General features: G+C 37.5%; 1 protein-coding gene across 7 annotated transcripts in view; it reads left to right on the top strand.

Moving 5' to 3' along the window:
* Positions 1-24,726, top strand: part of LOC127657928 (sodium bicarbonate cotransporter 3-like) — a 64,973-nt gene that overhangs the window by 33,897 nt on the left and 6,350 nt on the right. For 3 of the 7 annotated variants that reach the window (XM_052146923.1, XM_052146925.1, XM_052146922.1), the window contains 18 exons: positions 2,283-2,398; positions 11,346-11,503; positions 11,598-11,685; positions 13,693-13,839; positions 14,122-14,225; positions 16,116-16,290; positions 16,514-16,647; positions 17,226-17,471; positions 17,730-17,835; positions 18,991-19,152; positions 19,234-19,347; positions 20,352-20,513; positions 20,588-20,839; positions 21,079-21,147; positions 21,259-21,432; positions 21,606-21,737; positions 23,284-23,375; positions 23,562-23,660. In XM_052146923.1, the coding sequence (XP_052002883.1) occupies positions 2,283-2,398; positions 11,346-11,503; positions 11,598-11,685; positions 13,693-13,839; positions 14,122-14,225; positions 16,116-16,290; positions 16,514-16,647; positions 17,226-17,471; positions 17,730-17,835; positions 18,991-19,152; positions 19,234-19,347; positions 20,352-20,513; positions 20,588-20,839; positions 21,079-21,147; positions 21,259-21,432; positions 21,606-21,737; positions 23,284-23,375; positions 23,562-23,660 (2,530 nt within the window). The remainder of the gene's footprint in view (positions 1-2,282; positions 2,399-11,345; positions 11,504-11,597; positions 11,686-13,692; positions 13,840-14,121; positions 14,226-16,115; positions 16,291-16,513; positions 16,648-17,225; positions 17,472-17,729; positions 17,836-18,990; positions 19,153-19,233; positions 19,348-20,351; positions 20,514-20,587; positions 20,840-21,078; positions 21,148-21,258; positions 21,433-21,605; positions 21,738-23,283; positions 23,376-23,561; positions 23,661-24,726) is intronic. The other 4 variants (XM_052146927.1, XM_052146926.1, XM_052146924.1 and 1 more) reach the window with 2 other exon arrangements.

Raw genomic sequence — 24,726 nt, 5'->3', positions numbered from 1 at the left:
ATGGACATAATAGACAACAACAGGTCTATAAGACTTAATTTACAATATGTGGCATTATCTGATATTTTTACACATTGATTTTTTGTTATGTTTTAGTTCCTGTTTACATTTACACAGACATGACTGTGTGTTTATAATAATGCCTCGCAAAGATGGGCATTTGACTGATGTGCACATATATGCATGCTGCATTCAAGATCAGAGGCCTTTAAGTTATATTGTACTTGATTACTGAATTTCATCAGTACTTTTATTACCGATACTGTAGGAAGACTGATATTGTTACATTTGTTAACATTTTAGTATCAACATTGTACAAAAGTTCCGGTACTTTTTAAAACACTAGTAGAGTAAAATCTTTGTGGAGTTGTCTTTACAAATTCATTTATGGGTGGGGAATGTCCGGCCTTAGGGCCATATACGGCCTACGAGACCATTTTATCTGGCTCTCGAGACCTTTTGTGAAAATTTAAAAAGCAAATAATGTCCTTATAAAATAAATAATGATTACAAATTATTTTTCAAAAATAACCAAAATATTGTACAATAGAGAGATCTTTTTAGGAAAAATATTTCTTGGTGCGTGAGCCAGTACATGAATGCATGCGTTAATTTTAACCCACAATCAGAAATTGCAAACAACTGTATGGCCCTCAATTAATTTTGTAAATACTTGAATGGGCCTTTTATAAGAAAAAGGTTCCCCACCTCTGATATACGGGATACTGATTCTGTTGTAATGTGTGATGAGGAGGAGAGCGTGGCCGTGCCGTGATTGTGCATGGCCGGCGCTGAATCAGCTGATCAGCGGGAGAGCGAGATAAAGGGGAGCCGGATGCACCAGTTTGAGTGTGAGAGAGAGAGAGAGAGAGAGAGAGAGACGTGCATGTGTGTCTGTGTTCATATGTTTTTTTGTTTTAAGTTCATTTATATTATTAAACTTTTATGTTGACTGTTCAGCCAGTTCCCACCGCCTCCTTGAGTGTGCCTGTGCACGTGTGTGTGCACGTGCGTGTGCACGTGCGTGTGTGTGTGTGTGTGTGTGTGTGTGTGTGTGTGTGTGTGTGCGTCGCGCGTTTGCTTAAACACAGTGAAACAACTCTGGCTATGTCTACGACTTAAGGGGCTAATACAGCTGCATGCAGACAGAGATGTGTTCCTTGACAAGTCCAAGTCCATTAAATTAGGACTCATGACTCGGACTTGAGTCTGAGTCCAAACTCGAGTACCCCAACTCTATTACTATAATAGATACTTGTATATTATATTTATATACTTGTAATGCACTTTGCAGCTGGGCATGTTGCTGCCCAAAACATGGTTCTCAGTGGCTGGCTGGGCCCTAGCCAGGAGGCACTGACATTAAACAATTATGATGACAGATTTTTCTGTTACATGTGTTTACAGGGAGGACCATAGAAGGAGGCTCTTTTTGCTCCCTTTATTTTTAAGTTTGTTTGACGTCAAGCAGCGGGTTCAGATAGCTGGAGAGTTGCTTCCACGAACTGTCATCCCAGGCTTACACAGTTTTATGGTGCCTCTGACTGTACAGTTATTTGATTGCTGTGTTGTGCAATGTAGAAAGTATCACAAAGCTGTTTCTTATGTTTTATCTTGGTGTGCCTTATTAAAAATGTTAATGCTCTCCTCAAATGGACTGTATCCAACAACTACATCCTGTCATTTCTTAAATGTGATGTGTGTAATCTTTTGATTTATTTATTTTTTCAGCATTTCCTAACCAAACTTAAATATGCAAAATCAACTAAAATGATGCCTTTAACAGGTTGATTTCGCTGACGAGTTGCACATCACTTTTTTTCAGTGATGTGCTCAAAACATTGATCTGTTAATTTTTGAGCATCCTGACCAGCATGACACAACAACATCTAATAGTTTGAGTTTGGGGCAGGACTATCTTTTTTGTCCAAACAATAGAAGGTGGGGTTGTTTGAGAAACATTTTTACAATTCCGATTGGTGCAGTGACAGAGAAATTACACACCTAACCATTTAGAAATGTTTTTATCTGACATACTCTCTGGTTAGGAAAATCTCAAAGATCACTTTAAATATTTTTAAAAGTCTGCCCAGAGCATCCATGAGTGTATACACTGTAGTGTGATGTTATCCAGAGAGCTTGCAACCTTCTCTGCATGTCTACACTCCAGACCACACAATGAGTGTGAACTTAACCTTCCCAGCATATTAAAGCTTTGAGTCACAGCAGCATACCTAACCAGTGTCCACCTCCACCTCTTTCCTGTTTTCTTGTCCCACCAGGCCTCCTCGCATCACCCCAGTCAGCCCCAGGGAACTTGGAGAACAGTAAACCCAGTGAGAGCCGTATGAACGTGGCCGGGGGCAGCAGGGAAAACAGCACTGTGGACTTCAGCAAGGTTAGGTTTCTCCGTAGTGCATCCGACTCATACAGGACCAGTTGTAACACTGTGCTATGCTAGGGTTGCAGCGGTATACCTGTTTCACGGTATACCACAATATTAAAATTGATGGTTAAATGCAACCGGACAGAGAATCTCACCTGTGCGTGTCCTTGCATCCTCGTTTGCCTGTCAGACTCGTCAACTTGCCCCACACACACACACACATGCAGCGGAGATAATGTCAGAGAGAAGCGAGGCAAGGGGGTCTGATGTGTGTGTGTGTGTGTGTGAGTTAAAGCAGTGTTTCTCAACTGGTGGGTCGCAGGTCTATTCAGACTGGGTTGCGGACAGCAGGGAAGGAACAATGCCATAGTTCTCCCATTGAAGACATTTCGGAACGGAACAAGCTCACGCTAATGATCTGCTCTGCTCTCTGACTCGTGCAACAGCCGGGCTTCCCTTGATAATGCGGAGCGCAGACCTCAAATCTGATGTGATCAATTTAATTAAGACTTTTCTATTATAAAGTGTTACGGAGGAAGTCAAGACGATCCTCTCAAACAATAGGTAGACCCGACATGCCAAACAGCACTGAGGAGGAAAAGAGCAACACTGTGCTATGCAGTAATTATTATTTTTTTCCATTAAACATCACCTTCACAAATTTGTGACATGAGTAAAAACTTTCAACACATTGAAACTTTAAATGAGTTAAAGTTTCAAGATTTGTTTCAGATAGTATTTATTTTTTTCGTAAATACTGTAATGTATTACTATTATTCAAGACTAGCTACACTAACCTAACCATGGTAATGAGGAGCCTTTCCTTCTGTGTAATATGTACACTACCATTTAAGTTTATGGGCACTTACTTTTTCACGTTTTAGAATAATGGTAAAGTCTTCACAACTATGGAATAATAGAAATGGAAATATGGGAATTATGTTGAGACTATAAAATAAATAAACTATATAGTTTATAATGTTAGATTTTAGCATGTACTGCGCATCAGGAAAGTATTCACAGTGCTTCACTTTTTCTACATTTTGTTATGTTACAGCCTTATTCCAAAATTGATTAAATTAATTATTTTCCTCAAAATTCTACAAACAATACTCCATAATGACAACGTGAAAGAAGTGAAATAAAAAATGAAAAAAATCACATATTCACAGCCTTTGCCATAACACTGAAAATTGAGCTCAGGTGCATCCTGTTTCCACTGATCATCCTTGAGATGTTTCTACAACTTGATTGGATTAAGGCTGTAACATAACAAAATGTGGAAAAAGTGAAGCGCTGTGAATACTTTCCGGATGCGCTGTAAGTGGCCACACTTTTTTGGACATTTTCTCAACAGACATCTTGAGGTATCACCCTGGGATGCTTTTTAAACAGTATTGAAGGAGTTCCCATCTATGTTGGGTACTTGGTGGCTGCTTTTTTTGTTATTTGGTCCAAGTCATCAATTTCAAAAAAACATTTTTTTTATTTCAATAAATTAATATGGTGGCATAATTATATTTTTGTCTACAAAACTAATTTCAAACATTTCAGATCAAAAGATTTTTAAGATCATGAGAAACATTTCAGTAAAGTGTTACAAAACTTTTGACAGGTAGTGTATGTTCTGTTTGAATTATGTTTGAAATTGGGAAACAAACAGGATAATAATGTGCTCATATAAGTAAATATGCTCTTCAGTTTTTAAAAGGGAGGAGAGAAAACCTCCTGTTGATTTTGTTGATGTCCTTGTACTTGAAAACCCTGGACAAAACTATACAACATAAAGGAAATGCGACCCAGGATACATTAAATACAGGTTACGTTTTTACTAGGGTGGGTCGCCACTTGATTTCCAACGAAAAATCTGCGTCCTGAAGCAAAACCAGTTGAGAACCACTGAGTTAAAGGTACAGACAGGAGCAGTCTGTATAATCATACAACATTACTTTAAAACTCACACAGCTGACGTTATTTTTCATTTAGTATTTAATTTAACATGCTATGCTAACATGTAAACTAACATGCTTTAGTTATATAACATGTTATAGTTACATGAAATTTTGTTTATCATGTTTATAATTTGGTTTATTATTATAATACTGTTAGCTTTCTTATTTATTCTATTTTCAATTTTTTTACACATACTTCAATAAAAAAAGTTTCAATTATAATAAAGCGTTTGTTCAACAAAAAAAAACCCTTCTGTTTTCAGTCCTTTTAAGGGTCATTGTAACTGATAATAATAATTGTTTAATACCATATACCATGATACTGTGAAACCGTGATATTTTCTGAGACTATGATTGTATCGATAATCTCATACTGTTGCAACCCTATGCAGGGCTCATGAGTGAGGATTTCTTTTCTGCTGGATTATTTAGCTCAGAATTTCCAACATATTCACTGGAATATACAAAACAAAATAAAAAATATACACATATGTGTGTGTGTATATAACATATTAATTACAATTTAATATACTTTTTGGCACATATTAAAACATTAATAAAATGTATATATCATCCCAAAAATTATTATTATTTTTTTTTATAAATATAAATGTAACAAAATATAACAAGATTTTTATATTTGCAATAGCTGTAGGAAATTATACAGCTTTAAAATGACTCCATTACAGCTATACATTTATGATCACACTTTGCTGGAAAACAATAGCATATAATGCAAAGCAGTACTGATTTTTTTTTCAACCCATTCTAAATAGAATAAGTCTCTCTTGCAATTTCTATTAGAGGTCGACCGTTACAGGATTTTGCTGATACGATAACTAAGTTGGGAAGTCAAGCCGATAACCAATTAATTGGCAGATCATTTTGTTTAATTGATACTGAATGAAAAAACAACATTTAAATTAGGGATGCACCGATACCACTTTTTCTCTTCCGATTCCAATATCGGAAATCTCAGTGTCGCCTGATACCGATCCGATACCAGTGTTGTTGTTTTGCATAATCAGTTTCGAATATCGTTACATTATTGTGTGGAACTAATTGGGAGTACTCTTTAATATGTAAAGAAACACAAACCTCTAACTACACATTTCAATATAAATATATTGCTTATTAAGAAACACTTTATTATTAACTAGTATACTGAATAATGTAGCCGCAAAATTAACTGTAATTCCAGTCTTCAAGTCTTCAGTAGAAAAGAAACCAGTGTTTTGTTTTATTTTTGATTTTTCCAAAAATGTTTCCACTTGCATCTGGACATCTGCATCTGTTCAATTTAGTTGTAAGACATCAGTCCACTTTTCTTTCACACAGTTATTTATTGGAACCCATTCAATTTAAATATTGTTATAAATTGTAAACAAATACTAATGATGACTAATAATAATAATAATAATAATAATAAATAGTTATTAATATTATTATTATTGACTTTTAATAGTAATTTTAAATGCAACAGTAATATATTAAGTAGTGCACTTTTTAAACCCTCACACTTTTCTAAACCAGGAAGTCCTGTATGTTTCTGTTTGTAGGCGTGTGTGTGTGCGTGCGTGCGTGTGTGTGTGTGTAAACAGAGCAGCACCATTCAATAACGCACTGGTGCTGCGCATACTATATATTTACTTATTAAACACAGCCTTTTGTGATTCACAGAGCTATTGCCCCAGGTGAAAAAGACGTACAATTAAGTGTATTAAAAATGTACTTAAATATGTTTTTAGTACAATACAAATATAATGTAATGCATTTTTAATACACTTAATTGTACGTCTTTTTCACCTGGGGCACACCTTCAAGTGGTTGATTACTTCACTTCTGGTGAGGGGTCTTTAATGTGAAACTAAGGCAAACTAGTGAATTGGAATGTCTTATGCTTTTTTTTAACGCTTGTATAGTTTTGTTTATATTTTGCGCTGTTACGCTCATTTAAATTCTCAAAGAAACACGTCTCTCACACACACACACTTGATTATCTAATCAAAATGACAAAAATATGTATTACTGTGAGGATAAAACATTTATTAAAATCAGATGCGATTCTGATTAGTTTATACGTTTCTCTTGACTGCATGAAGATTTTCTCAAATCTCATTTAAATATACAACTTAAATGGCTAAAGCATACACGTAACTGGATATAAACTAATGCGAATAGATGGTAAAACATTTTATTTGAACATTTGTTTTAAATCTTCATTGTTCAGCTCCGTCCTGTGTTCCGCTGCATTCAACCTGCAGTCTCACGTGTCAAAACAACCGCCACGAGGCATCAGTGATAGTTTTTATTTCGCCTCTAGAGGCCGCTCTCATACTGTATAATGACAGTGCACCCTTCCCAACTGCTCCAGCACCGGACACAATGGGGGAAAATTATCGGAATTGGAATGTGGATTTTTGCAGATAACCGATTGCTATTGGTGCTGATTAATCAGCAAAACCGATATATCAGTCGACCTCTAGTTTCTATCCTCATCTATTTTAACCTCAACTAGATGAATTTACCTTGGTGACCAGTTTATATCAGTAGAATTTACAACAACAATGTTCAGTACTTCATAGAAAACCAAATGTTTTAGTTAGCAAGGCATATAATCACATGTTCAACATCAACAAATTTTATAATTAATCACAGCCAAACACTGGCATGATAGGGATGTTTTTGTCAACTGTTGCAAAACTATTTTACATTGGACCTGGGCCATCCTTACTATTGAGCACTGCTGTGGTTAGTCAGGGTTATCCTTTTTTAATCATTTTGTTAGGTATCATTTCAACTGAATGAAAACCTCTGATATTAGACCCGGCCCTACTAATTTGTTTGCAGTTGGTGGAAACATTTGGTAGAGTACCTGTTTACATGAAGAGCTTTGAGTCCTCATTGTCATGTCATTTGTGTATCCAATAAAAGCTTTATTATCACTGTGTATTACTCCATGGAACGCTGATTAAAGTGGTTTTTCCAGTGATAAGCTATACAAACTCTACCAGGTTAGTTCCTGCTTTCCTTACCTTTTTAAGAGTATTTATTTGATCATCTTTAAAGGGATAGTTCACCCCAAAAAAATGTAATTCTATCTTGTACTCGGTCTCATGTCATTCCAAACCCTTATGAATATCTTTCTTCCATTGAACAGAACAGGAGTCAAATACAAAAATGGATGACAACTAGTAGCTGCCAAACTCCAAAAATTATTATTTTTTATTAAAGTATAATAATAATTCATTTGCCTACAATAAATTTTGCCTACAACTGGCACTTTAACGTCAAGATAATTGACACTTTACTTCCTTAACACATTTATGTAAAACAGGATGTTCAACAAGAAAAACTTGATCCAAAATGGATCCATCAGTAATTGATTTGAATTGTGGAAAGTGGGCGTTGTTGGATGGGAGCCAGGAGGTTGGATGGGAGGATTTCAAAAGATTAAGAGGGAATTGTAAAGCCAGCCATAAAGCAAAATCATTTCAGAGGCGGAGCAAGTTAAATTATTTTGATTAAAAACTTAAAAGATAAACATTTATTTAGAATAACTAGCACAAATGAATCATGCAAAGTAAGATAATTAATTCATAAAGTAAATAAGATTATGAATTCATGTTTACTTTAATGTGTGTTCTTGAAATTTTTGCTTTAATTATCTCAGCTGATCAAGTGAAAATCTTTTTGATCATTGGTCTGAGATTGTTCTAAAATTAAAAGGCTTTTCATAACACATAAACCAGCTGTATACAAATCCAGTATTGAAATCCGAGATGGCCGATCTATTCAAAACACTGTTGTGACACTCTGTGTCTGTCTGGTTGGTATCAGGACTGCCGTCCCTTTTTTCACTGTAGTTGCGGCGCTCTACGAGGGGGCAGCAGGAGACCTGCTGTAAGTCTATACTCAGTCATTTTCATGTGTCAATGTTGTCATTGAGTGCCTCATGAGATTGTGTTTGTGATTTATGTCCTCGCTGTGATGTGTTTGACCTAATGTGTTGTCTACTGAAGTGGTTAACAGTGTTTTTGATTGTTGTACTGTATGACTTTCTTTGGTTAGAATTGATGTTTGAATGCAGTGTCTTGTGAACTTATGAAAACGGGAGATGTTTCAGATTTTGGGCCCTATTTAAGAGCGTTAGCTCTAAGTGCTATGCCATAAGAAATGTGCGCAGAGTCAGTGGGCGTGGCTATGAAGTTTTGGTATTTTCGTGCAAGCATGCGCTTAAGTGTAAGTGGGTTTGGCGAAATCGTGTGCACAACTGAGGTTCTTCTCCGGTTATTGAACCATCTGCATCATATTATATATGTTATTTCTTGTAAAACACAAGTGATCAGTGATATAAACAAAGACAGCACATTCATTAGAAGTTGGTAGTGACAGTGGACTGTATGCAATGATTTAGAAGAATAAAAAACTTATGTTCTTTTGTGCATTAACTGCATCCTTTATGAATGTCAATAAACCATGACATTTATTACCACCTTCTGGTGGAATTTCCATACTGCAAATGCAATGCAATGATCTACAGTATTTTTCAGGAAAATCACTTCACTTTTCAAAATCACTTTTCACTTCATTGCCATACAATACACCCATAGTTTGTGGTCAAACACTCCCACCCATGCCCACTTGTGCTTTGTGCTGGCATGAAAATTGCTAATAGAAATGGCGCACTCACCAAAAATCATATAAGGCGTAGCGCATGGTCGTTGCACACACGAAATTAGAGCCCTTTAGCTGAACTTTGTTGTATTTCTGACTAAGTTTGTGCAGTGCCCATTCCTTAGTCATGTCTCTACAGCAGTGGTTCTCAACCCTGTTCCTGGAGGATCACAGTGTGAGAAGGTTACCCTCCAGCAGCAGGGATGAGAACCCCTGCTGTGCAGAGTCCTTATGGAATGTCCTGAAATGTTTTGTTTTTTTTGTGGGTTGCCCAGAGGTCCACAGAAATTAGGTTTTCAATTGGTGAGTAGGGTGGCCTTTAACTGATATAGTGCAGATTTGGTTATGTAATACTATTCTTTGACAACAAACTATTGTACACAAAATGACGAAATATTAGCTGGTTGATTTGCCCTTCAATCACTAATCCTAAAAACTATAAAAAAAAATAAAAATTCCCCCTAAGAACAAAAATGTTGTTGTTTTTTTTTTTTTTTTTTTAATTAATTTTGCCTCAAGCCTTTATGTAGACCTCCACATTTGTTGTAAAATAATGATCTTCCTGGACTACGAAATGAACGTAGAGGGGAAACCCTTCATTGAACTTGTGACCAATTGTCTGTGGGCTCCAATTGCGGTTGCATAGTGCAGTATTAGTAACACATTCTCATGATCACATCTTTCTTTCTAACAGCTTTGTTTCAAAACAAACTGATCGCTGATCAAACTACTCCCCACCCTGTATTGTATTTAAACACATTCTCCACCTGTTTTCTTTTAGATTAGTGCAATCACATGCATTGTTCTAAAAGAAGATGTATAATGAACTCGTGTTAAGAGTACCTGGGATAATTTGATAGTTTATTTTGATTGTGCAAATGATACTGAACTTGATATGATGTCCTATTTTGTTAGGCGTTAAGTGACATGTTCCCATGAGTGCAGATCCAGGTTAGCAAAACGTGACTCAGCAAGAGGGAAAATATTTTCTCCAGATTGAACTGGTCTTTATTCCACTGTCCTGTGGTTTGTGAAACATTGCTGCACTCTCATGTGTCAGTGGTTCATTAGCTTTTTGTGCCATTATGGTTTCTTTTTTCGTTTAAAATATCCTGCAGGACTGTGGCTCATGTTTTATATTTGTGTATGTTGTAATATACTCTATCTGTATATGTTTATTTACTCACTCTATGTGGAGTGCTGTCATGTAATACTGGCTTAAAGGGACAGTTCACCCAAAAAGCAAAATTATACCATCATTTACTCACCTTGTGTTGTTCCAAACTCTTTCGTTAAACACAAAAGCACAGCGTTAGCTTCAGTCACCATTTGATTTCATTGTATGGCAAAAGGTTGCAATGAAAGTGAATGGTGACTGAGGCTAACATTCTGCCTAATCTATTTTCTTTTTGTGATCCAGTGAAGAAAGTAAGTCACATGGATTTGAAATGACAAGGGTGAGCAAATTATGACACAATTTAAATGTTTGGGTAAACTATCCCTTTTACTAGAGTTTAAAGGAATTGTTCATCCAAAAATGTTAATTCTCTCATAATTTACTCACCTTTATGCCATCTCAAACTCATTTGACTTTATTTCTTCAGCGGAACTTGAAGATATTTTGATGGAGATATGAAGTGTTTTTTGTCCATACAATGCAAGTCAATCGGCTATAACGCTTTCAAACTCCAGAAAGGACATAAAGGTAATCCACATTATTTGAGTTGTTCAATCCATGTCCTCTGAATTTATATGATCAATTTTGGGTTAGAAACAGACCAAAATGTAACACTCTTTCACTAAAAATCTTCATATCTGCAATCTCCTTGGTGTGATCATGGTTTGAAGCTCAATTACTCTGCCTCAGATGTGCAGAGCGTTTGTACATGTAAGAGCATCCTTAATGGAGCTTGAAAGTGTTGGACCCCATTGACTTGCATTGAATGAATATAAACACCTAATATTTCATTCAAAAATCTTTGTTTGTGTTCCACAGAAGAAAGAAAATCATATGAGTTTGAGATGGCAAAATGGTGAGTGAATGATGTGGGAATTCCTTTAACAGTAGCTGGGTTGCGTTGTCTTTTAATCATTTATGGGTGCCAGAAATAAATCGCCCTACCAAATATTCTGCACAGATATGCCAGTAGACTAAATAGACTGCCAACCTTTTTTACTTGGTGGTTAGCTCCGTATTTGCACTACTGTTGAATGTGGAACTACAACATCATATACCCTGTAAACCACTGACCAATTCTTGAAGTTTGTAGAGTTACACACGATGAATGTCAAAGCTCAGCACTGCTTCTCTGAACTCTTGACTCTTTTAGGTGGATATGAATTTCATGAAGAAAATTCCTCCAGGCGCTGAAGCATCAAATGTTTTGGTGGGGGAAGTAGATTTTCTTGAGTGTCCGATCATCGCCTTTATTCGACTCTCACCTGCTGTTCTCCTCACTGGACTGACTGAAGTGCCTGTTCCTACCAGGTAGCACTCAGCCACCCCTGAAAAGGCACCAATATGAAGGAAAATGTGTGAAGCCTCTTTGCCTTCATAATTTTATTTTCTGTCATTTTTACAGGTTTCTCTTCCTGCTGCTGGGGCCTTTCGGTAAAGGGGCACAATACCACGAGATTGGTCGATCGATAGCTACTTTAATGACAGATGAGGTGAGGAAGTGGGACAAGCTCTATAAAGATCAGAATCTGTTTGTTGTGATCTTTAAAGACCCCATGAAATGGCTTGATGAGCATACAGTTTTCTTTCCTGTGTTAAGATATTTCCTATTGAAACCGAAAGTTTGGGCAAGACATTTCAAAGGGGTTGTCTTATTTTTTTAAATATCCAATGGGCTTTAAGTTAAGTTTAAACTTTATTATCCATTCTGTTTGTCACAGAGCAGAAATTTGTCTTTGATGCTAACATCATACATACATACACACATAGTATTTACACATTAACACAAAATACCCATAAACACAAAATTGATTAAGATAAAGCAAACAGGATTCTTAAACACACTTCCAAGCATCCCAGAATAACATTAGTAAATTAATCAAACAACCAATTAAAATAATAATACCATAGTGCCAACCATCATCTTAATTAAAAAAATAATCACTGCCATTGGAACAAACTGTTTTGTTTTATATAAATTTCTTTTGGCCATAGGAATTTAAATTATATGCCCTAATGGGAGCATCTCAAAAGTAGAGTGAAGGGGATGCGTGTAATCATTAAATATCTCAATTGCCGTTTTTTCCCATGAATTGAAAAAATAAATCCTGGAGCATAGATTGTTTTTGTCCAATGATGTTATTTAACTGGTTAATGACTTGTGAGAGTTTATTCCTTTGTTTCCATACCATGAAACAATATTAAATGTAAGAATGCTTTCAATAATTGATCTATAAACCATGGAAATTCCTTCTTATGGATATAATCTACATTACTTAATTATCATACCTAGATATTTGAAACTTGAGACCCGCTCTACATCTTGGCCATTTATGTGACATGATTTATAAGTAGGGCCTATACTTCCAGCTCGTCTTTGACTCTCAAAATATTACTCTTTTTTTTGTCTTTGTGATATTAAGATGTAAAAAACAATTTTTAAACCAAAGGACAATACTATCAATATACTTAATATAAGAAGGGATGTTAATTTCCTCCTGACATGAAACCAGAGCCATATCATCAGCATACATTATAAGGGAAAGATAACTGTCATTACACTGATATAAACGTAACACAACAGAGGAGATAATACACATCCCTGAGGTACACCAGAATTCAAGACCAGGCAATCAGACTGAATGTTATTGATACAAACTCGATCCAAGAAACCATCCAGCTACTAACACCTTAAATCATATAAGCGCTTTAGGAGAAGATGAGACTGAACCATATTAAAGGGGGATGAAAAGTTCATAAAAATAATTCTAACATAGTTATTAGTTTTATCCAGATGACGTTGGACTTTATTCAAGAGGGTGAGAGAGGCATCTACCGTGCTCTGATTAACTTGATAAGCGAATTGCAATATATTGCAATATTATGCGCTCCATACATTGGCTATCAACTGATGTAAGTGCAATGGGTCAAAAGTCATTAAAAGATTTTACATGGGGTGCCTTGGGCACTGGATTGAGTGGCATTTTTCCAGGTACAAAACCATTATCTAAAAAACGAATTGAAACATCCTTGTGCACGCAAATGGTAATTGTGCTGCTCATTCCTTTTAGTTACATTTCCCATTCTAAATTTTTAATTGGATAAAAGTCTTTTGTGCAAGATGAGTCTGGTTATTTTTATTATAATGTTTTTTTTTTCTCTTAAAGGAAACCAGACCATTTTTTGAAAATGTGTACATGTACTAAAGGTTAGTTTTGTCATCTTTTAGGGAGTACACTAGATGACCTCAAAGCCAATAAACATGGACATAAAGCCAATTTTGATTTCATTGGGTCTCCCTTTAAGGGGCACAGGCTCTTCAGTAATGTGTTAACACATACTTCTATGAAATGCCTTTACCTAAACTACATGTCCTCAGTTTTGTAATTTGTTTTTAATGAAATAAAAGGCCTTATTGGAAACTTGCGCTGTGTCTGTGTTTGTACATTTTCTTGGAGAATTTAAAAGTTAAATTTATTTTTGTTATTACACCATGACAGATCTTTCATGATGTGGCATACAAAGCCAAAGACAGGAATGACCTCCTCTCTGGCATAGATGAGTTTTTGGACCAGGTGACTGTGTTGCCCCCAGGAGAGTGGGACCCTACGATACGAATCGAGCCACCAAAGAGTGTCCCATCTCAGGTGAGACTCCATACTTTTGGAATCATCTCAGGAGAGATGTGGAATATATAGTATAAAGGGGTTAGAGGTGGTATGGTGTAGTAGTTAAGACTCGGGGCTGGAAATCATAAGGTTTTCCATGAGTTATCACCATTGTGCCCTTGAGCAAGGCATGGTTGAGTCCTCAAGGTTGCTCCAGGTAGATTTTTGTTGCAATGTGTTCATGGCAATAAATAAAGATTCAAGTTCCTGAATACGATGTTCTAGTCTGAAATTTGTGGCCTTTTATTTTTGCATCCACAGGAGAAGAGGAAAATGCCTTCCATGCCAAATGGCTCTTCACTATTGTCAGAAACTATCAAAGAAGAGGAGCACCATACTGGGCCTGAACTTAAGAGGACAGGACGGTCAGAGCTTGTCAAATTTGGACCATTTTTATATAGCCTTACCTTCTGCATAGATCACCCATTATGTAATTTACTGTGAGAGTCGAATTGGGAGTAAAGTCTTTTTAAAATACAATACATGACTTAAAGTATGTGGACACCCCCTTATAATTTATGGGCCTCCTTGATTAGGGTGACGACAAATCTTCATGCTACAGCATACAATGACATTCTTGAGAATTGTTGGCTTTCAACTTTATTGCAACAGTTTGGGAAGGGCCCTTTTCTGTTCCAGTATGACAATACCCCTATGCACAAAGTAAGCCCTGTGTAGAAATAATTTGTGTAGTGGGGAGAACTTATCTGGCCTGCACAAAGGCTATACCTGAACTCCATTGAACACCTTGGAATTAATTGGAATTCGTAGCCCAACATCAGTGCCTGACCTCAGTGATGCTCTTCTGAATGAGAACAAAGTCACGCAGCCATGTTCCAAAATATAGTGAAAAATCTTTCCAGAAGGGTTGCTACTGGAATCAGCAACATTCATGAAATCAGTCACCTGTTACCGAGGACCAACTCATTATTAATGGCTATGGTTTTGAGACTAAATGCTCCACATGCAAATATGGGTGTGATATTAGGTTGTCCACATACATTTGGCCATATAGAGTAGGTATGTGTTTGGATCCATATGAGGTGCAAAATATATATGAGGTTCTGCCGTATATGGTGATCTAAATCTAATGGGATTATATAAATGAAATGTGCTGGCATGGCACACTCTAACATTAAGTCATTAAGGTGGCTGGGCTTTAAGGACATGGATTAATGTGCATCAAAGGTGAACACAGTATTAGGGATAAAGAGGATGGTGTAATGTTGGATTTGCTTAAGTCTCTTTTGATGAAGAACGGCAGACTCTCAGAAAGGGACAAATTGGGGACCTTATTAAACGAGCATTAGATGAAGGGGGTAAAAATGTTTTATAGTGCAAATTTTGCAAGCCTTTCATCCTTTGATGTGCGGCTTAAATAGCCACCCAGATATGGTTGTGTAAGAGATCCGTCCATTAAGTTTTAAGAGACTCAGATCTTTTGAAAATACAGCACGAGTACCCGAGTAGCCATTAGAACTAAATGAGAACCATATATGTAATTTCCATACATGTTGTGACTTGTCATGTTTCATTTCTATCACTTGTAGTAATGTAATAGCAATGCAATTGTTTTTAGAAATGTTACCCTCTATAGACCTGATTCACAACAGCACCATCTCTGATTTTTAATGGGAATGACAACAAGGCTGTGAGGGATAGACATACAGTCTCTGCAATGGGCTTTGAGTTTAAATTGGATTGTTCCGTGCACAAAACATTGAAAAAAGATATTTCTGAGAACATTCAGTAGACAAAAAACTCCAGACAACATGAGATGTTAAAAATCAGATGTATTCAAGGAGCTTTTTACAGGTTTATACTGTGCATGCCATTGAAGAGATGGTAAGTCTATCCCTCTCAGCCTCGTTGTCATTCCCATTAAAAATCAAAGATGGCACTAGCGTGAATAAGGTTTATGAAGCCTGTTTATGTAATGCATAAAGGCATTCATAATGCATTACAGTACACATTGTAATTAATTATCTTTTCACAAGTAATATCAACAGTTCTAATACATTATAATACTTACCTGTTCATGGTTACACATGGTATAATGCATTATAACACATGATATTTGGTGTCGTTCATGTGTTATAATGCATTATAACATCTGAATGTAAAACATGAAAAGTTAACCGTTAGAACATTCTATAATTGTGGCTACAATTGAATGTGAGACCATATAACCAGATTATAAGCTGTAATATAAAGCATTATTATATTATTTAATAATGTATAATATTTGCTTTTAGGATATTTGGGGGTCTGGTGCTAGACCTGAAGCGAAAAGCTCAGTTTTACTGGAGTGACGTGCGGGACGCTCTCAGCCTGCAGTGCTTGGCCTCCATTCTGTTCCTCTACTGTGCCTGCATGTCCCCCGTTATCACCTTTGGAGGCCTTCTAGGGGAAGCCACCAAAAACAACATAGTGAGTCTGACAATTAGGCTTCGCTTTGCCAAGAAAGGGCTATGTATCATTAAAGCTCTTGGAAGACAATCTGAACAATATTTAGATTCACTGCCTGGACTCATGTGGCTTGGACCTTCCTTATCACTTGAACATTAAAATATTCATTTATACTTCCACAGAAGAAGCTTTATATCCTGTCCCACAATTTTCATAACAACCCTTTTGTCTGCGTTTGTCTTAGAGTGCCATTGAGTCTCTGTTTGGAGCTTCCCTGACTGGTGTGGCCTTCTCTCTTTTTGCTGGGCAGCCACTCACTATTTTAGGCAGCACTGGGCCAGTTCTAGTTTTCGAGAAGATTCTTTTCAAATTCTGCAGGTGGGAATGGAGTGTCACTACATTCCTCATTCTGACCCTTAGGCACTTGCTTTGACATTTTAGAATTTGTGCTGAGAAAATGGGACAATTTTGTGAATTGCTTTTAAGTCTTAATGCCTTCTATATTTTAATCTATTGATAAATATAGTCAAATATTTTATAAAAAGTGCATAAAGTGCAAAAAGTAACCATGCATATCCTAAAAATGCATGGTTAACGTTTCTGCTGAAGTTCTTGTTTTAAATGACTATAGCCCCATCTACTGGTGCGGATATTTGTCTGAGTTGTGCTCTGTAAACAAGTTTTTCTTCTTTAAAGTAAAAAGTGTTTGTGTGAACCAGTGCAAATCTGAAAATGCACAACTGCTTGCTTTTAAAACCAGGGTGGTGTTAATATAATATTTTGTTTATCGGATAAATGGATAAGGAATATTGTTTTGTTTCTTCCTGTATTTTGAACTTGTTGGGAAAAAATTGCTAAATATATTTGAATCCCATAGATGATATTTACATTTACTTTTTTTTTCTTTATTTAGCAATTGCTTTTATCCAAAGTGATATCTGTTTCTCTCTCCTCAGTGAATATGGTCTATCCTACCTCTCTCTGCGCACTAGCATCGGCCTTTGGACTGCCTTCTTGTGCCTTTTGCTGGTTGCCACGGATGCCAGCTCTCTAGTGTGCTACATAACACGATTCACAGAGGAGGCCTTCGCTGCACTCATCTGCATAATTTTCATATATGAAGCCTTAGAGAAGCTCTTCTACCTAGGAGAGATATACCCTTTCAACATGCACGATGCTTTAGACAACCTCACTTTTTACAAGTACGGAAAAGTGTAATCTGGTATTTCTCGTCACGTGGGTATTCAGAAAGTGTGTAAATGTAGCTGTAGCCCCACTGAGAAATGCTGGTTTTCAGATTTGCCGCTTATTTTAAACAACCTGCATGCACAAGAAATGTAAATACCTAAATTTAAATTTAAATACCTGTTTCGGTGCAGCACTGTAATGTAATGCGTCTATGGTGAAGGAAGCAAACTAAATCAGCTTTTCTTGTCCCGTTCGTTCTTGCTCTCTTTCAGGTGTCAGTGTTCACCTCCAGACAATACCACGCAGGAGATGGTACAGTCATGGAATCAGTCAGGGTTTACGTCTGACTCCATTAACTGGACTGAGCTAGATGTACCGGTAAGCTTTTCTGCCAAAGTCTACATGTTAACTTGTTGGACTAAATATGTACAATATATTTAACACATTTACCTTATTTGACATTTTAGCTTCACCTACTACAACTTCAGTAGTACTAACATTAATGAAAAGACCACCAGAGGACTTCTTTAAGACTGAATGCATTACATTTTGAAAGGAAAACATGCACTCACTGACCACTTAATTAGGAACACTATGGTCCTAATAAAGTGCACAATGTTGGTTTTCTGCTGTTGTAGCCCATCCACCTTGAGGGTCGACGTGTTGTGCATTCTGAGATGCTATTCTGCTCACTACAATTGTACAGAGCGGTCATCTGAATTACTGTAGCCTTTCTGTCAGCTCGAACCAGTCTGGCCATTCTCCGTTGACCTCTCATCAAAAAGACATTTCCGTCCACAGAACTGCCACACACTGGTTGTTTTCTGTTTTTGGCACCATTCTGAGTAAACTCTAGAGACTGTTGTGTGTGAAAATCCCAGTAGATCAGTAGTTACAGAAATACTCAAACCAGCGCATCTGGTACCAACAATCATGCCACGGTCCAAATCACTGAGATACATTTTTTTCCCCATTCTGATGGTTGATGTGAAAATTAACTAAAGCTCCTGACCCATATCTGCATGATTTTATGCATTCCTCTGCTGCCAAATGATTGGCTGATTAGATAATCACATGAATAGGTGGGTGTACTGGTTTATTTAATAAAGTGGTTGGTGAGTGTAAATTTAGAAGCAGATCTCAGCATATTCAAGAATTGAAATTATTCAGGATTAATTCATTTATTTACAGTTATTAGGGGTGTTCAGACTGAATGTGTTTTTGCACTAGACAAGCACAATGAATGGAACAGAATGCAGATGTTTTAAGATGTATTTTAAAGTATCTTTTTTTTGTTGACACGGCATCTAAAAATGTGCCACTCCTGTGCAATATGCAGGAAAAACAAAGACATTGTGCAGCGCTTAAAGATGTCCGTCTAGTGCATATTTACATAGAAAAACAAAACGGAATACAAACATGTTCTGTGTGAACTGTTCTTTAATTTGTTGTTGAATATGTTACATATCTCATTTGAAACCCTTTTAATTTTTCTCTTTTCTGTTCCCTCTCTTTTTCTCTTTCTTATTAAAGATGTGCAAGGCACTTCATGGCGAGTTTGTGGGTCCTGCTTGTAGTCATAATGGACCGTACATCCCTGATGTGTTGTTCTGGTCTGTCATTCTCTTTTTCACCACCTTCTTCCTGTCGTCTTTCCTCAAGCAGTTCAAGACCAAGCATTATTTTCCCACTAAGGTGAGTGGAGTTGCTCCTCTGGCTGAGCACATGCTGATACGATGTCATTTTAATCTGACATTTAGTTTCTGTGCTTTGCAGGTCCGCTCTACCATCAGTGACTTTGCAATTTTTCTGACCATCATGATCATGGTCTTGGTTGATTACTTGGTGGGCGTCCCCTCTCCTAAACTACATGTCCCAGACAGCTTTGAGGTACTAAAATGCTAAGTTCTATTATTAGTTTGCTTTAATATATCTTAATTCGATTATTTATTAAACTCAAAGTCAACAGGTTTGGTTGGCTTTAGGGTTTTTGAACTTAGAAACATTGTGTCCCCCTATCTTGTCCAGTGTTTACTTTTATAACGGAAAGATGAGATCAGTAGCTACTAGCTAGATATCAACAAAAAGAGCTTTTTCCTCTGAGTGTTTTTCTGACTCTGTACCACCCTGTTTCTGTTATTTGTTATCTCTTTCACTGTTGATTTGACCCCTCTGGTGCGCGTGTGGTGTGTGTGAGCGAGCGTGTATTTATCACTTTGTGGGGAACAAATGTCCCCATAAGGATAGTATAACCTGAAATGTTTGACCTTGTGGGGACATTTTGTCAGTCCCCATGAGGAAAACAGTTTATAAATGATGTTTTTTGAAAATGTAAAAATGCAGAAAGTTTTCTGTGAAGGTTAGGTTTAGGGGTAGGGTTAGGTTTAGGGGATAGAATATAAAGTTTGTACAGTATAAAAACCATTATGTCTATGGAAAGTCCCCATAAAACATGCAAACCCAACGTGTGTGTGTGTGTGTGTGTGTGTGTGTGTGTGTGTGTGTGTGTGTGTGTGTGTGTGTGTGTTTTAAGCCTAAAAGCCACATGCTTTAGTTTTACATAAGTAATCTGTATCAATAGTACTGCATTATACTGCCCTACAAAGCCAAAATGCAGTTACTACACTGATACTAAGAGAAATGGCTGAATGAAAATGTTTTCTAAATTTACCTGACACATGTAGAATTAAATACGTCTCACTCTGTTTTTTTCCAGAAAATGAGCATAGTCACAGAATAGATCCTTAGTCTTCCAGACCCAATTTTGACCCTGGTTTTTGGTTATAACAAATTTTTGACAAAGTGTGTAGTTGCTGGGTTTTACTTTTGCTGGACAGCATACTGTATAAAAGGTTTGAGAGCGTTAATGTAAATTGTTGTCTTCTGAACCATAGCCCACCTCCAAGAATCGGGGCTGGCTGATCTCACCTCTGGGTGACAACCCCACATGGACATTACTAGCAGCAGCTATTCCTGCCCTTTTGTGCACCATCCTGATCTTTATGGATCAACAGATCACTGCCGTCATCATTAACCGCAAAGAACACAAACTCAAGGTCAGTTTTATACGTGATCCAGCCTACCAGAGCAGTGCAGCATTCCTGGTGCTCATGATTGTGTTCTCATGCAGAAAGGTTGCGGGTATCACCTTGACCTTTTGGTGGTGTCAGTGATGCTTGGTGTGTGTTCTGTGATGGGACTGCCCTGGTTCGTTGCTGCCACCGTCCTATCCATCTCTCACGTCAACAGTTTGAAGGTGGAGTCAGAGTGCTCTGCCCCAGGAGAGCAGCCAAAATTTCTGGGCATCCGTGAGCAGAGGGTCACTGGTCTCATGATCTTTGTCCTTATGGGTCTATCTGTCTTTATGACGTCTATACTAAAGGTAAGATAGCATCTTATTATGGTCCCAGAGTCTTTCAGTGCATAATAGAGAGTAAGGCCAAAAACATGCTCTATGCAAATACACAGTTGCGGCAACACTGAGAATGCAACATAAACTTGTGTTGTGTTACAACATCTGAAATCGAACTAGAAGCATCTGCATTCACATACTTTTTTAGAGTTTTTCGGCACTAATAGCAAATATTTTAAAAACATTGTGTTTCTCAAAATGCTCCTCAGTTTATACCAATGCCCGTGTTGTATGGAGTGTTCCTCTACATGGGTGTGTCCTCTCTTAAAGGTATACAAGTAAGTGGATTTTATTTTTCATACAGGCAACTCAAACTAAGGTAAAAAGTAAAAATGTGCCAGATGGCTTTGAGATGCGCAACATGCTGTTTTTGTATTTATTTTACTTAGTTCTTTGACCGGATTAAGCTGTTTTGCATGCCTGCAAAGCACCAGCCTGACCTGATCTACTTGAGATATGTTCCCCTGTGGAAGGTTCACATTTTCACAATAGTTCAACTCACCTGCCTGGTGCTGCTGTGGGTCATCAAAGTGTCTGCTGCCGCTGTGGTCTTCCCTATGATGGTATACATAAATTCAGTATTATATGAAATATTATGAATAAAATATGATCTCACTTATTCAAAGATTATATTTAGTAATGGAAAATAATTTTGTCCCAGTCTGTGAGATTGTAGTGCTTATCATCCATTGTTTCATGTATTTTTATTAGGGTCTTTTTCCTGTGCCTTCTCTAGGTTCTTGCTCTGGTATTTGTTCGGAAGCTTCTAGATTTCTGTTTCACGAATAGGGAACTCAGCTGGTTGGATGACCTAATGCCAGAAAGCAAGAAGAAAAAGGAGGATGATAAAAAGAAAAAGGAAAAAGAGGTACCGTTTTGTTGTGAGAATACTGCACACTGAAACCATTTTTAAGGTTTGCTTGCTCTGTTGTACCTCTTCATATGAATGACTTAACATCTTAATTTGCTTTGTTTTACATATCTTGATTTATTAATAGGCCAAATATAACTAAATTTCTTCTAGTTATCATATTTACAAATTCACTTTAAATATAATTCTTTTTAATTAAATAATATAATTATATTGATTATTGGGGCTGTTAATTTAGTGTTAATTTAGTGATTTTTGGTGAATTTTTTTTATATAATTCATTTTTGAATTATAAAATCATAATGCTTCATTTGAGGGCTTTTTCTGCAATATTTATATAAGCGTTGTAAAGGGATTAATGGAAAGGTGGAGGCGAGAACCAGCTTGACGGTATTAATATAGTTTAATGAAAAACTAAACAAAAGACAAACAAACAAACAAAGGTGACTCTCTCTCTTGCACTGCAGCTTCCGGTCGGCCTTTATCTGAGGCTTGATTAGCCTGATTAGGTGCCGGGCATCATGACCCAGTCCCACCCTCCGCCCTGTCACATTCCTCCCTCATTCGCTCAGGCCAGGGAGACCCCCCCTCCACACAAACACACACACACACTTTCCCTTGGGGGGAGGGGGCTTCTAATCCGTCTGCCAGCAGGTCATCCCCACCTTCCTGAATCTGGGAGGGGACAGGGGAAGGGAAAAAACTATAATTAAAAACACAGGGGCTACGCCCTGTAACAGTGCAGTACCCCTAAAACCAATGTAAAATTTAAAAGAGAGGGAAAGGCCAACACATAGCGGCAGCGAAGAGAGAGAGAGAGAGATGAAAAAAAAAACAAAACACTTACTCGCCGGTTCTCTGATATGCCGTATCTTGGTCCTCGGCCACTCCTCCACCATCTAGCGGCTGACACCCGCTTCCACCAGGTGGATAGAAGGCAGTCCTCCGGCCCCTAGCGGATGGAAAGCCCTACCACATTTTTGGTGGACGGTAGGGGTCTTCCCCCCCCACCCCTGGCAGTGGTAACCGCACCAGGCGGTTGGTTGGGAGCCCCTCCTCCCCTTGCGGTCGGCGGCCATTCCTTTGCAACCAGGCAGCTGTGTTCTTCCGTCCTCCGGTGGATGGCCGCAGCTGCTCCTTTGGGGTGGATGGTAGAGGCGAGAACTTAACTACGGCACATCCCTCCTCCTTCCCGGATTTTGGCACCAGTGATAAAATAAATAATAGTTTAATGAAAAACGAAACACAAAAAGACAAACACACAAAGGTGTCGGACAGCTGCCTGTATATCTCTCTCTCTCTCGCACTGCAGCTTCCAGTCAGCCTTTATCCCTCTCTGAGGTTTGATTAGCTCAATTAGGGGCCGGGTGTGCAGCATTACGACCCAGCCCCGCCCTCTGCCCTGTCACAAGCGTTATATAATATTTAAACTTGAACTCAGTCTTGTCAACACATGCATTTTATCTCCAATATCTTGCCAGAAACCGAGATTATGGCAGAGTATATTTAAACAAGTTGTTTAAGTAAATGTTTGTCTACCTAGGAAGCACAGCGCATGATGGAGGCAGAAGGCATAGACGTCCCTTATGATGGTGATAGCCACTTGGACATCCCTGTGAAGACCCTAAAAGTCAGGTTGGGATATACTTCATAGGTCACAAATACTTTAGAATTGCAGAATTTCACACTAAGTCTCTCAAATGCTGTAGATAAGGCATTCATTTCTGTTCTTTTTTTTTTATTTTTATTGTAATTATTTTGGCCTTTGCCCATTCAGTGACCTATTCAGTAAGTTCATCTGACCTGTTTCTCTCGAGACAGATCGGACAGCATAGCTTCTGGCACCTCATACGAGGAAGACACGAATGGAGTGGTTGGTCATTTGTTTACTCGCAGACCTGCTTGTATTCTGAATTTCTGGTGACGGCATATTCCTTCTTTATAGCTTTTGGTGTTAAATATCACTTACATTTGATTAACGAGAGTATTTATATTGTAACATGGCCATCTTCATCACGGTGTGCGTGCATGATTGCAAGCCTCTAAATAATCTTCCTCTGACTGCTCGCTTATTAATGAGCATTAAACTACAGTGGTGAGAATCTACAGATACATCTTAGCGTAGATTAATTCAACAATTCATCCTCTCCCAATGCAGAAAAGATGCATTTTATGCTTAATACTCATGGTTAACTTCAGGCACATCGTAATTAACTTTCCATGTGTTAACCAATGTAAATCAGTACCCTGCAATATCAATATTAAGTCCAGCAAATTAACCAGGGCTATCGCATTGGCAGACAGCTGTTCCACTGACCAATAAACTTCACTTTAGGTTTCAAACATTTTCCTCGCAATTGGATATGTCCATGTTTGTGTGGATCTTTTTGTATGAAAATCATTAGAAACGTGAATTTACAACAGCAGTGACTTCCATTTGACATTCAAGTTATCGGACTCAAACACTATATTTAACTGTACACTTTGCTGCCAATATAATCCACATTGTTATTTGTGAATAATTAAAGTGGTTTGCAGGCAAGCATCACTGGCTTTAGATCAGAGAATTGTCTTACCTCTGCTTCTCAAAGCATCTCTTTGCTTCTAAACTGGTTTGAGAACCTAAAACAAATGACAAAATGGGATTAAGTCAAGCCATTTTTAGTTGTATTGCGCCTTTCACAACACATATAGTTTCAAAGCAGCTTTACAGAAAATAATGTATTAACAGAAAATGAAACCGTAATATCTATGAAGTCTTGGAGTCATCATTGTGTAAATACGATTATGAAGTGTGTATAAAAATAAGTAATTATGTAATAATTGTATTTAGAAACCCAGTGAGCAAACCGAAGGCGACCGTTGCAAGGAACACAAAACTCCATAAAATGTTGTTTAATGGAGAAAAATAACCTTGGGACAAACCAGGCTCGCTGTTGGGGCCAGTTCCCCTCTGTCTCTGTACCAGCATGAATATAATGCCAAT

This window comes from Xyrauchen texanus, chromosome 17 (assembly GCF_025860055.1).
Source record: "Xyrauchen texanus isolate HMW12.3.18 chromosome 17, RBS_HiC_50CHRs, whole genome shotgun sequence".
In the NCBI taxonomy this organism is placed as follows: Eukaryota; Metazoa; Chordata; class Actinopteri; order Cypriniformes; family Catostomidae; genus Xyrauchen; species Xyrauchen texanus.
This window is presented reverse-complemented; position numbering and strand designations above follow the sequence as displayed.